Raw genomic sequence first — 14,042 nt, forward strand, 5'->3', positions numbered from 1 at the left:
GATTATAACTTTTAAATCATTTTTAAACTTAATAATAAATTCAAAATTTATAATAATCTATTTAGAATTTATAAAAAATGTATTATTAAATATATATATACACACGTTTCTTATTCGCAACTTTTGAGTATTGCGTTTCTCGTCACGTTGTTGTTGCCGTAACGTTTCTCGTTTCTCGTTTCTGGTAACATAGTTCCCATGCTGCCTTATCCTTTTTCTGCAAGATGTTTGAGAATTATTGTAGTTACAGTCTGTCAAAGCCAAGATAAGGATGATTCAACCTCGCCCAAATAAATGAGATAACATCCCAAAAGGTTGCTAGTCACAGAGAGAACTCTGAGCAACCACAACTGATTGTTTGTCCTTCCAATCAAATAATTGGCATTTTAAGACACTCCAAAGTCCAAAGCAAAAAGCTAAATAGAATAAAAAACTCTCCCACATTGGAATAAAATTGGAGCCAAAAAAAGTACATGTGCATTAGTGAAGAGGAAAGCAGTACTCAGGTGCAAGAAATTTTCTTATACAACACTTTCAGAGGTAAGAGATCACTGGATGTATAGTCTGAAGCACTCTAGTGATGGTGTCAACTACTTTAGTGGTGAAATTGAATAACGTTTGTCGGCTTTTTTCACAATAAAGTTCTAATCGTAAATTTACAATTGTACATCTTGTACAGAACACATATTTGTCAGCTCCAGTCTATGTTCATCATTCGATATGTTCAGAGAAAGGCGAAGATCAGTCAATAATAGTTCTTGATGCCAGCCAAGAAGTCCACGAACATGGAGTGCATTCAATACAGACCGGTATGCAAGCAATTCAAGTTCATGTACTTGACTAGTCTGTTTTTCTCCTGACATAATCTTCTTATCCTTTCTTTTCATGTATAAAGGATATGATGTCAAATTCCTATTAATCATGTCAGGAAAATGCCTACGAAGACTGTATTTTCCCAAAGACGTGCAGTCCATTTCATTAAAGCTTTCACTACTAGAGACAGAACTGCAACTATTCTCAGCAGTACTCTCTATAGCCTTTCCTCCCGTGTATTGAGCTTGATGTTCAGAAACATTGTTCATTTTCCCAAATTCAGAATTTTTTGGTCTATTCCATTCTGTAGTGTTCAGTAAATATTCCATGCTTGCATCATGAATTGGGAAATTTTCACTCTTGATTCCGATGGGAAAAGTTGATTGTTCCTCTACCACTTTTTGTCCAGTCAGGTTTCTTTCTTTATCATCTTCATGTCCCCTTAGATGCCTTCCACCAGCAAAAGAATCATAAATAACATCCAATTTTCTTTTTTTGATACATGGTTGAGCCAAATGATCATTTGGATCCTCTCGATTCTTCAAACTTGTTCCCACTTGCCTAGACTTTCGGTAACAATAATCTCGCTTCTCATTGTTGCTCAGAATGTGATCTACACACTTTACCTTGTGAGTAGAAATCATCAAAGATTGCAATCCTTGAGTAGTGTTTTTAGGGGGCTCAACTTCTGTAATACCATGGTATCTACTAGCCTGCATAAGGATATTATTAACATTAGAAACGTACGGCTATACTTTATCAGAAGGTTCAGGCAATGACTTTTAATGGACACATCAAAATAGAAGCCGAAATACTATTATTACTCTGAATAGATGCATGAAAGCTGTATAAAGGTAAATCTATACTCCCACAAGCTTTGAAGTCAAGAATTACTTGAAATTGATACGAGGGGAAAAAACTTAAATTGGAAATGGCCCTTTCCAAAACTCTGAACAAGTGATAAGTGTGTGTGATACCAAAGCAAATAGTAGAAACTTTCTCAACCAGAAATTCAGACCAAGAGATATGAGCATGAGCACACCTAAATATTTTTTAATTTTATGTCACAGAATTTCGATATTAACAACTACACACGAGAACATAATAATGCCAAAGACAAAATTAAAGATAATCATGTTTTAAATTTCCTATTTATGATTGTTAGTAGTTCAGGCTCAATCATTTCAAATTATCTAGCATATTAGTAGGTCAAGAGCTTAGGATTTGTGAATCCCACGCACTTGTCAAAGATGGTCAGCCGATCTTGCTGAAATGGTCCTGGATTGGAAACCCTTATTTGAAGATGAATTGGCCACGTTGAACTAGGCTCTCAATTATCATGATCAGAGTCCCATGGAGAAGTGAGATTCAGGGGAATTGGCTTCCATTTCACATTCTGTAGTGTGGGAGCCTTAGAGATTAATCATGTTTTCAACTTTTATTTTGTACTCTGAGACTTGTGATGAGTACAGAATCCTTGATGGAGAATTTGATACTTATCAAGGAATTTGAGAGTTAGTGGCAACTCTGAATCTTTATTTATGCATTAAGTTTGATCTTTGAACCTTTTCCTCTTTCTACACAATATTTTCATCATGAAATAACAATGCAGTTCTCATTCCATGATTTTATGAGTATTTTAGCATTTTTGCTATTTCTGGGTTTTTCCATGTTTCTGCATTTTAAATCGCTGTAATTGAATCCCATTTACAGTTTTAGTTTTCTATGTCAATGCCATGTAAATGGAATGCTACTGTTACATAGTGATTAGATTCAAATATTTAGAATAATTAAATGTTGTGATGTTCATGTGTTCTTATGTTCATGTTTTGGAATGCTTAAAGCATTGTGTTCTTTTTCAGCATCATAGCAGGCAACAAAGGGTGACCAAACAGAGTTTTAACGAACACCAATAAGAGGGCCAAAACCTTATCTTTATATGATGGATTAGAGTTGTTTTAACCATGCTGTGGAGCATTGCCTGGAAACATCTCCGGTACTGGGCAGTATTTATGAAATTTACCCAGGCAAAACAGGCACAAAAGTGTTCCCTGCAGCTTAGATTATTGCTCATCATCCTTAAAAAGGAATGAAAAACATTGGAATTGAAAAATTGAATAGAAACCTGGTTTTTATTGTCCTACTTCGTTCATTAATTTAAATTCATTCTGCTTTATATGTATAGTTTGATTTCAAAATTATGGCCATCAAAATATAAAAACTAACTAATTGTTTTCCAATTTAAATTCGCAGATTCAGCACTTTCTCTTTACAAGAGGTCTTTTCTCCAAGCAGTCTTCCAGAAATGATGCTTTCATCAATCACTCTCATTACCATTTCTCCCAAGAAAGCCAATATGTTTAGGCTTTTAATGATTAATTGGTGTCAATATGTAGATGACAGAAGGCCTCCGTAACGAAGGATAAGACAGTATTTTTATCAATGGTAGCACCCTGCACTATTCATACAGCTCTGGCCATTGTTTCTACACAGTTGTAGCTTGTACTATGGTAAGACTTCAATGCTTGGACCATACAGTTATCATGCTGACAATGGTTGTATGTTGCTTTTTGGTTTTCATGGTCTGTGTATAGAGTAGAAATAAACATCAACCTTTTATTTCATAAACTCGGCTACTAGTTTAAAAACAAGCCATGCTTGTTTTTAACTTTCCAGAATTCAAAATGTTCATGCAGAAGCATTCTGCTTTTAATATAAAAATCTTCTCTGAGGATAATATCATAATTACATGCAGTTTTACTGTCTCCAAGGAACCATGGAGGATGACTCTCAAGCTATCATGTGCAAAAAAGAAAAAGTGGATGTGAAGAAATTTGAGATTTCCAATCAGTACAAATATTGTTATGTGGATGAATCAAGAAATCCTAGTGCCATTGCATTTATCTGCAAAAAAATTACTAGCTTCATTTCCTAGGTTTAATGCAAAATATTAAATATACCTTAAAAAATAAGCATTAATGCCTTGAATACACTTTAATCCAAAATCAAAGCTCAAAGCATACCAACAAAAAAGTTAAAACATTTTGAAGTAATCAGAGATTCAGAGCCATACGTCAATTTTACAGTTTACTGATATAATTGAGAAAATGTTTATCCATAAAACTGAGACTATAAAACAGTCTAAATAAATGATGAGAAAGGATATATATTTATGCCTGCTAGGAGATCATATATTCATCTATGTTGCTAAATACCTGAAAATTCAGTTCAACAAGAGATTAACCACTTTGGCCATAATGTGTGTCATGAACAATAAAGTCAATTGGCATGCTGTTGAAATGCAGCTTTTATGTCAATTATACTTGCTCATTTTTCAAAATAACCATAAGAGAAACCTTTAAAATGACCATTCAGGTAACCTATTCCTATTAATTTGTAATTATTTAATTGGGATCACGCCCTAGAATTTTTATTTTCATTCCCGCATCATCATATATATCATATATGTAAACCAAAGCACATAATGCAAACCAGATTATGGTATCACCCATGAAAATGTGTCCACCGGCAATGGTATGAAAAGATATGGGTAGTTTCTTTTAGATTTTGAGCTGATAAGGCTCAAGGCTCAAGGCCCAAACATTAGCACAACCTAATTCACATATCAGTGTTCAAAGCTTATAGGAGGGCAAATCCTCCATGAAGAGATATGCACCTGCTACTAGTAGCCAGCAATCCCGGGAGTGAGACTGATTGGATAAGGGATCACCAATCCCTGCAAAAGGTAGAAAGCCAATAGTCTCACCTCTATGGAGCCAACAAGAGGATATGCCACACCAATTCAGAAACGGCTGAAAATTTGACTTATGGACTCTACCATGCCTAGGGTTCTAATGGGATGCCTCCACCTTATGGAAAAAGAACGTGTGGAGAGGTTTTGTCAAACCCTCAGATATAGGGATCGGTAAGATTTCAAATTTTGGGCCATGGCAGTTGGTGGGACTGGATATGCTTTAGGACAGATAAAACAAGCCAGGATATGCAATTTAGCCCTAAGTTTTACAAGTAAAAAGAATAGGGAAGGACCATATAACAATCCAGTAACAGACAACTAGTTTTAAACAAAGGACATAATAAAAGACAGAAGAGAAAAGCAAAGGTGAAAAAATAAAACTCAACAGACTTGTTGTGGCATATACTAGATCTGAGATAAACAACCTGGGCATTCTCAGAGGTTCAAGGCTCTCTAGAAATGCTTTCCACACCAAAACAGCTATATTAACATGGACCACACCTTGGACAAGGCTACTCGCCAAAATAAGAAACCCTCCATAAGGATTTTTGAATCTAATAGTGATCTATGCTTGATGGTGTATTCCTGAGGCATTGAAAGATGGTGGTTAGATGTAACATTTTACTGAGCAAAAAGACAGATTTATATCGTCTTATCTCAAAAGGGTGGATGGAGATCTCTGAGAAACAATATTTCTTACCTCATACCACCCAAAAAAACGAAAAATAAGAGAAAAAATCTACAAAATGAGCAATAAAAACATGCTAAATTTAGCGCCAGACCTTACCTGGTACTGGTGTGCGTAAAATGACATTTTTAGCGGTTAAAGCAATGGGTTCAATATGCACAGAAAGAAGATTGAGCAAACCAACATTTTAAATTATTTTCGATCATCAAATTTACATTATTGAAAACACAAAGCATCATCAACATGCCAAATATAGCAACCATGGCTTCGCCACAGGGCTAAGGCCATTAAACAGAGTTATAAAAAAAGCTAGTTTTACCTTTTCATTAAAGAACAACTGTGAAGCTTAGATCTAGTACCCAGCGGGCTAAAATATCATTATAAAAAAATATAATTAAAAAATTCGATTAAACGGCTTCAGAAGAAATAGAACCTCAACCGTTCCAAAGTAACAACCGATAAAGAATATTTGAAGCCCAGATGCAGGAATTTACTGCTTTGAGGTTAAAAAGAGCATCAAAACAAATTGATTATGTTCCCATGTTTCTTAAGAAGAGAACCCTTACCTGTGAAGTGCAGCCCTTATTGATTAGTAGTTTCTTCTTCTTCAGAGCCTCCTTGTGAACGGCAGAGCCATTATTTTTAAACTTCATGGTGGTTTGAAAAACAAATATTGCAAGGCCCAGATCAGTGTTAGAGTACCATTAAAGCGATGTTACAATTACAATAATCTTTTCATTTTTCCTGTTCCTCCATATCTCAAATAATTTAATTTGAGTCCTTTGGGAAACCAAACAACTTTTTCAGGGCGGAAACCTGTGAACTCAATCATTCATTGATCACATTACATTGTGTTGGTCACAGATGGGAAATCAGAGATGATCATGATGGTGATTGTGATAATAGGGGCGGGGGGATGATGACGATGATGATGATTCTAATGCTAATGCTGATGGGCCTATGGTTGCATGCATTGAATGCCAACCATAAATTTTTCTTAATATCTAAAAAGGAAAGCCAAATATATTGGATTTGGTGCTTAATCTAATCTTACCCCTCCATGATGTACAATTAATATGATTAGAATTGGACTAGCGGTTGCATTGCCTTTCTCAATCAAGTTTGAAATTTTGTGGGCACTTGGAATAGAGAAGTAACCCACAAAACAAAGTTCGGTTAGCAACAGATAAACTGGGTTAAAACTGGTCTCCGGTGGGATTGACTATGGTTCCAGTTTGCACCTTTCTCATAATATTTTATTAAGTTTTCTGGTCTGCTCACCATACCTCTTATGGCATGCCCGACGTTTCCCCTTCAATGTATGATAACTGATTTTTAATTATATAATCATTTACCTAGTTAAACCTCTATCTTCGGTATTAACAGATTGTTTCAAATCTACCGAGGCGTGAAGATGGCAATATTTGCACCCAACGAAATTTTTTATTTTTTATGCCATCACGATGTAGCTCACTTCTAAAGACCAATTTCATGATGCTTGGCTAGGGAAGGTCAGAAGGACCGTTAAGGGAGACCCATCTACCTATAAAATCATAATAAATTCGTATTTGTAAGTAGTCAAATTTTTTATTTGAAAGGGTTCTAAGGGCGTGATTTTGATTGATTTGGTGTTTGCAATCATTCTTTCTATTTTTAATTGATTTTAAGAGATAAAATTAAATTTTTACTTAAATATGTGTTAACTTTCAAATATTGGGATCAAGTTTATCACTATGGAAATGATTTAAGTTGATTTCACAATACAAATCTGATTTTTAAATTTTTTAATTTAAATTTTTCAATACATCTAAGTTAGTTCATTAAATTTATTTTTATTCATCATTTTTATATGTAAGCATTTAAATTGTGTGCTAGAACAAGTATAGAGGTTGCCTCCACTAATCAACAAGTTTTAACTAATTCATCAAACATATAAAAAATTGCTCATAATTAGGACAATGTTAAAAAAAGTATCCATCATAGGGGATTAATCCCTAGTCATTATTTAGCTTTATATTTCATCATGTGCATCAATACATGAGAAAATATTGATTCTTGCACTAGGTCATTTCAATATATATTGCATTACTTTCCATTTGCATCAAGTTTCAAATATCAACCACCTAATGTTTTCATAACCACATCAACGTCATTTGCTTTCTTGCTTGTTGTCTTCTATGTTAGCAGTGTGTCGACATCCCTCGTGGGGTCATGGCTTAACCACCTCATGTGGCTCTATAAGAGTATTGCTTGTATCGGGCATTGACAGGTAAATCTTTCGGTGCAACGATAACCCTAGCTTGCAAGTGGTGTCAGAGCTTGGTCACATGTTCAAATATATGCAGGCCGCAATGAGTGACACTGGGAGGGGGATTGTTTGCAGTGGGGCAGTGTCCCTTGTGAGGTTCGTGACATGGCTTAACCACCTCATGTGGTTCTATAAGCCTATTGGTTGTATCGAGCATTGATGGGTTGATCTTCAACCTTGACCATTCTTACATTCCAACACTTTCCAAAATAGTAAATATGGATCCAATAGCTTGTTACAATCAGAGAAGATGTGAAGCCCTCTCAATATTGCAATAACATCAAACCAATGAATGATTCACTAGTTCCTCATAATAGTGAAGGGTCCACTTCAAGTACAACACAAAAGACAAGGCAAGAAATGGTTCCTAGCTCAAGAACTCTAAAGGAAGACAAAAAGATAGAACCTAAAAGGGCCATTGTTATTTACAAGTAAGGAGAAACTAACTCATCAACTTCAACTAAGGGAAAAGATAAAGTTATTTTCTTAGATTCCAAGAAGGAAAACAAGAGATTTCTAGTTTGACTATGTCATCTCAAGAAGGAAAGGTTGAAACAAAACAATATGACAAACAAAGGGATAAAAAGCATTACCAGAAGGTGACCAAAATAATGCATATTTTTTATAGACAATGCAAAATTAGTCATAATGGAGTAGGAGAATATTCCTTTCCATGGTTAATTTACCCATGTCACCAAGATCACATGATAGACCTTATAGCGCTTATCCTCAAAGAAAAAATAATGATTGTTTTGTGAGAGCTAGTGATTCTCCAACTAATGAAGAAGAGGAAGTTTAAATTCCAAATTGGATGTACCAAGAAGAAGAAACTACAAGTTCAAACTAAGCATCTAGTTCCAACCTACCATCAAGTTCCAATAAAGCAAGAGTTCAACATATTAGCATCCATACTCATCAATATGGAAAAGGATACCAAATAATGCAAGAGATGGGATATAAAGGAAATTGTCCTTTATAGATAAGAAATGAAGGTCTCCTAGAACCTATTGAATCAACTTGGAGTGATACTAAGGAAAAACTAGGAGCGGGATACCTAGAACTTGGATCCACGCAAAATAATTTTCATTAACTCCATAAAAAAATCTTGCAAATAACTTTGATGATGACTCCAATAATTTAGAATGGGGCTCTTTATCTGAAAAATATTTTCATGATAAGGAGTGTGATGTCTTTCAAACTTATACTCTCCTAGTTAGTAAAGAATAAATATCAAGTTCCAATGAAGGAGAAAACACAAATCAAGAACTAGTTGTTAATCAACATACCACTACAATGGGCAATTGAGTTAGTAAGAGGAAGTGAATTCCAAGAAAAGAAAGAAGAAGAGTATAAAAGTGAATGAAGTTGAAAGAGATAAGGTTATATTTCCAAGAGAATAGCCTGAGAACCAGAAGTGCCAAGCTAAATTGGAATCTCACAAAGTGAAGAAGAGTAATCAAAGAGAGATTATTTTCAAGCTAGTAATTGTACTAGGAAGAGGAGAGTGAGCCTAAAATAGTACAAAGAGTATTGTGCTCTCAAGCTAAGAGAGTAAAGCACACAAGTAACCAAAGACTGAAGTGGCAAAGCCCAAAGAAGGCAATACATGATTCTAAGACTAGTCAAGCAAGTGGAAGAAGGATCTAAATCAAGCTAAGTTTAGTAGCTAAACAGATAGGTAATTTCTCTGTTGTTTACTTATTGATACAAAAAGAAATTCCATCGAGGGTGAACCCTAATAGGTTCTTTGTACAAATCCCTAAACAGGGGGACACATTAACTTGTGTTTCAAAGTCCTTTAACTAGGTTGCTCCTAATAGAGAAAGACCTTAACAGGTCTTATTCAAATCCCCTAATAAGGTGGCACCTCACAATGTCATTGTAATCTTTTTGTTAGAATAATTAGAATAACGGGGGGGGGGGGGGGGGGGGGGGTGAATCAATTATCCTCATGTCCAAATGTACAAATTCAACATTTAACAACTTCAACCAACTTATTCAAACTCATAAATCCACTCAGCCAATATGGAAATTCATCAGTAATTCAACTTATTTATCACATCACTTATTTATGTTTAGTAAATGCCAAACAACAGAAATATATATTAGTAACTAGCATGCAACATGAAAACAACATTCACATAAGTATGACACCAAGATTTAATGTGAAAATCCAATTTGGGAAAAACTACCAAGTAACATGCTACCACTTTTCACTCTTTTGAAGTGAGCTCAATTAAGAACCAACCCTATTAAAGGTTACAAAACACACTATAAGGTGTAAGCCTATTAAAGGATATAATTACCTTGTTAGGAGTGACCTTGTTAGAGGTCTTTAGATCGTTCCATTAGAATGTCACCTTGATTAAAGGACTAACAACATGACAGGGTCCAAAGAGACTACTAGGATAACCTTGGAGTTGGATCATGTGATGACACTCCATAGTATGTAACCTAAGTCTCCTTCATGTTTTCTTTATATTTGCCTCTGGTTGTGTACTTATTGATGGTATACTTTTTGGACATTACTTTTGGTGGTGTATTTATTGATGGTGTACTTTTTGGACATTACTTTTGGTGGTGTATTTATTGATGATGTACTTTTTGGACATTACTTTTGGTGGTGTATTTATTATGAGTTATTATTTATTAATTGAATGTCATTTATCATTGACAGCTAACTTTTATTAATGAATGTCAGTTATTTATTGGCAGTGTTTTTAGTGTTGGAGTTAGTAATTGGTGATAGTTGTTATCTTTTGATTATTGTATTTGTGACACTTGGCATTGATTTAGAGGTGGTTGTATCTTTTTGGTTTTGGTATTTGATTTGCACTTGGTATCTGTTGTTGATTTTGGTATGTGATGTTGGTTTGGATGAGTTCCTTTTCAACTGTGGTTACTTTTCTTAAAGGATTTTACTTCCAGAATGGTTAGAAAATAACAACTAAGGTTGATCTAATGAAATATAACTCACTTTGCAAATTCAAATTTCCATTTGGCTCATTCCTAGTCCACTGACTAGACTTCATTACATATTCCATCTCTGATATGCTTGGAAACTCTTCAAGAAAATTCGATATACCAACTTCTCACTTTTCTCTTGCAACTCTATTCTTCACTTGTCTTCTCCACAAATTTGCTAGTCCAACAACCAAAAACCCACTCTTATGCCTCCTTAAATGGACATGTTAATCTTTTATGGCTTAAATATAACCGTAGATCTTAGGGTTTGATCAAATTCATTGAATCTATTCATCATTTTGTCCTTCTTCTTTCATGAAACTTTTGGAAACTTCTCATTAAATCCTTGCCTTATATTGCTTAACAAACTCAATTCATGCATTAAATATGCTAGCTCATCAATCCTTATCATTTATGTATTTTGACTAATACGTAAATTCAATAATATCAGCCTCAAATCTTGATTTTATCACAAATTGTTATCTTTTCAACACTCGATCATCACTATGTTCTATAACTCAATCATCACTATGTAGCTTGGTCTCTACTAATCTGACCTGCTTGGCTTACACTAGCTTACTTGAGAGTTATTGTGGTTCGATCGATACTACAATTTTCTCTTTATCCTGCTTGACCATTATCATCACTCGGCTAATACCATTTTTCTCAACTATAGCATAAGTTTCTTAATATTTTGCTTCAACTTCTTCAATGACCTAGTAGTTAGTCACTCAATCAAGCTTGTGTTTTACTCAACTTCTTGTCTTTCATCAAACATCTCATCTACACTTCAACTCATCTTTCTTCTTCACTTCACACAATGATCAAATAACACATTATCTTGTCAAATACTAACTAATCAAGTGCCCATTGCAATTCAATCATACTTTCTCCTCTTCACTCAATAACTTTACTAGTTCACCTTGGTATCTTCTCTTTTCAAATCCTCTTCATCAATCAACTAATATGGAACTCCACACTATTAGAAAATGTCTTACTAGTAAGGTTTGACATCAATGACAATATAATAATTATTCCAATTGTAGTTTCCAACACTATTAACAGAGATAAGCTCTTGACTGGGTGCACTTCAGAAGAGTGCAAACTTATGAGGATTGACTCACACACTATTGTTTTTACCCTAGTTGGGTTTCCACAAGATAAATATTGTCTTGTGAGTTTCTATTTTCATGTGATATGTTTTTTCTTGACCATAACTGTTGAGTTATAACTTGCACTAACTTGTAGAGAAGTAGTCAGTGTGATTTGAAGTAAAAAGTTGTGCACAATGAGTATATTAATGTACCCCCAGTATACAGACCCATGGGTGCAACCAACATATTTAATTTAATAACTAATATTTTAAAGATTTATTTTAATTTAATCAATTTGAATTCTTTTTTCATGTGTAATTGGCAAATGGGTTCAATTTATTTAATGCACTAGGAAACTAAATTTAATTGATTGATTTAGACCAAGTTAATGCCAATTAATATAGATATTTAGGAATTTTTTTTTTTAAGGATTATTTCAAGTTAAGGATTTTATGCAATTTGATACTCAGATCAAAGAGTTGGTAGAAATAGATTAGACCTTTTTATTAGGACTTTTAATGATTTTTTTTATTGATATTTGAGATTAGGAGCATTTGTTTGATGATACCATTTTTAGGTGATTACATTTGCCCCTCTTTGAATTGATGTGTGAGAAGCACATATATTCAAAGAATTTTTTTATGTTTGAAGTACAAGACAAATTGATATGGATATGATGAAGCTATTCTGAAGATAGATAAGAAATCAGCTCCGAGCTTGATTGAACAAAGATCAATTGATTGATTGATTTTTTTATTTAGAATGGTCAAATGTTCATCCAAGATTAAATTTGATTGTGAATGGTTAAATTTTGATTAAATGTTTAATTTGACTTAGAATAGTCAAAGTTCGATTGAAGATTGACTTTAACTTAGAATGGTCAAAGATTGCTTCAAGAGATTATCTTTGACTTAGAATGGTCAAAGATTGATTGAAGATATTATCTTTGACTTAGAATGGTCAAAGATAAATTGAAGGTTGATTAGGACATTTGGTTTGATATAGATTTCGATGAAATTGGCATGCCCCTAGTGATAAGGTTGCCCCTAGTGATGAGGACTTTTAGTTTTTATTAGGTTAATAAATCATAGATTTGATGTAGTGGTGCATTTATCTTGTGCCCTCAGGAGAAAAATTGAAAGGTGATGAATACATTGACAATCTGAAACAGATTGATAGAAGAATCATATCCCATGATGATTAGAAATTATTTATATTTGAGATTAGGTATGATTTACAAAATATTTGTAATATTTTCTGCATTGATGGGAGGTCTCGTTGACCAAGTTTGACCTCAATTGACCAAAGTTGAAAATTTGTGATGATACTTGAAAAATTGATAAAAACATGTTTTGATAGAGTAATTGAGTTTTTATTATATCATTATGATGCTTTCATAAGCAATAGATTGTGTTGGTCCCAAAATATTAAATAGTAATTTTTAGTTGTTTAATGTTATCAAATTTTGACTTTGATCCCAAAAATGGATCCAGGATGGTCAAATTAGGTAGGGGTGATTTTCATGCCAATAGAAGAAGTTTGAAAATGGGTCAAAGCCTATATAAGTCCTCAAAAAGTCATTTTCTCATTTCATTTGTTCATTTGATTTTTCATATTCTCCTCTGAGTCAAAATGGTGCTCCTAATGCATTCCCACCAATTCAATCTTTCCAAGCACCATAATTGACCTATAGACTACCTACCTCTAGTGAATGGCTAATTTTGATCTTGTACATACTATGTTTCTTGCATTTTTCTTTAAAATTTTGATGTTTCTAGCCATTTGTTTTTTATAGTTTGTGTTTTCTTGCCTAAATTGTACTTTCCTCATGTTGTACTATGAAATTTCTCATGTGAGACTTCCCTAAAATTATCCTTTGTTTCCTTAGGACCCCCTAGGTCTTGCATTAGATGGACCCACCTCTCATGTGGCAAGCCCTAGAACAATCTATTTCTTTATCTCGTCCAGTTAGAATTACTACTGAATTCTCGCATGAATGGTGTCAACATTTTTTAAATATTATTTATTCATATCAAAATAGATAGCTTATTTTAAATGTTTAGAATCAAAAAAATTATATTATGTCTTTAGGTATCTTTTTCTTCCCATGTAGGACTTGTGTACCTATTTGTAGCATTCTTTTAACTACTTCTGATAACTTTTCATGGATAATTACTAATTACTTTTATGTTTTTTCTTTTGTAGGTTGAGTTTCTAGATATTGATTTTCATTGCACATATCCACCAATCTAACAAATTATTAGAGATTTTTCGGATGGTGGCCCACATTGACACCCTTGGTCTATTACACCTCTGCGATGTCCCTAACATTCAAGTGAATCACAATCTTCTTACAACCCTTGTAGAGCATTTCCATAGTAAAACAAGCATGTTTCACCTTCCCCTCCATGAGATGACAGT

At 33.9% G+C, this 14,042-nt stretch overlaps 1 protein-coding gene across 1 annotated transcript; it reads right to left on the minus strand.

The window, feature by feature from the left end:
- Positions 1–454: 454 nt before the first annotated feature.
- LOC149572852 (uncharacterized) lies at positions 455–6,748 on the minus strand. Its single transcript, XM_089813926.1, has 2 exons — positions 5,822–6,748; positions 455–1,526 (listed from the first exon to the last, which is right to left on the minus strand). The coding sequence occupies exons 1-2, from the start codon at positions 5,906–5,908 to the stop codon at positions 657–659; spliced, it is 957 nt and encodes a 318-aa protein (XP_089670052.1). The 5' UTR covers positions 5,909–6,748; the 3' UTR covers positions 455–656.
- Positions 6,749–14,042: the final 7,294 nt, after the last annotated feature.

Source organism: Cupressus sempervirens, chromosome 2 (assembly GCF_028749045.1).
Source record: "Cupressus sempervirens isolate cs-2001-9-10 chromosome 2, ASM2874904v1, whole genome shotgun sequence".
NCBI lineage: Eukaryota > Viridiplantae > Streptophyta > Pinopsida > Cupressales > Cupressaceae > Cupressus > Cupressus sempervirens.

Bases quoted from the DNA above. Each gene is read 5' to 3' on its own strand.
- LOC149572852 (XM_089813926.1), bottom strand. From the start codon at position 5,908: ATGAAGTTTAAAAATAATGGCTCTGCCGTTCACAAGGAGGCTCTGAAG. The intron at 1,527-5,821 runs GTAAGGGTTCTC...ATCCTTATGCAG, and splicing joins ATAAGGGCTGCACTTCACAG to GCTAGTAGATACCATGGTAT.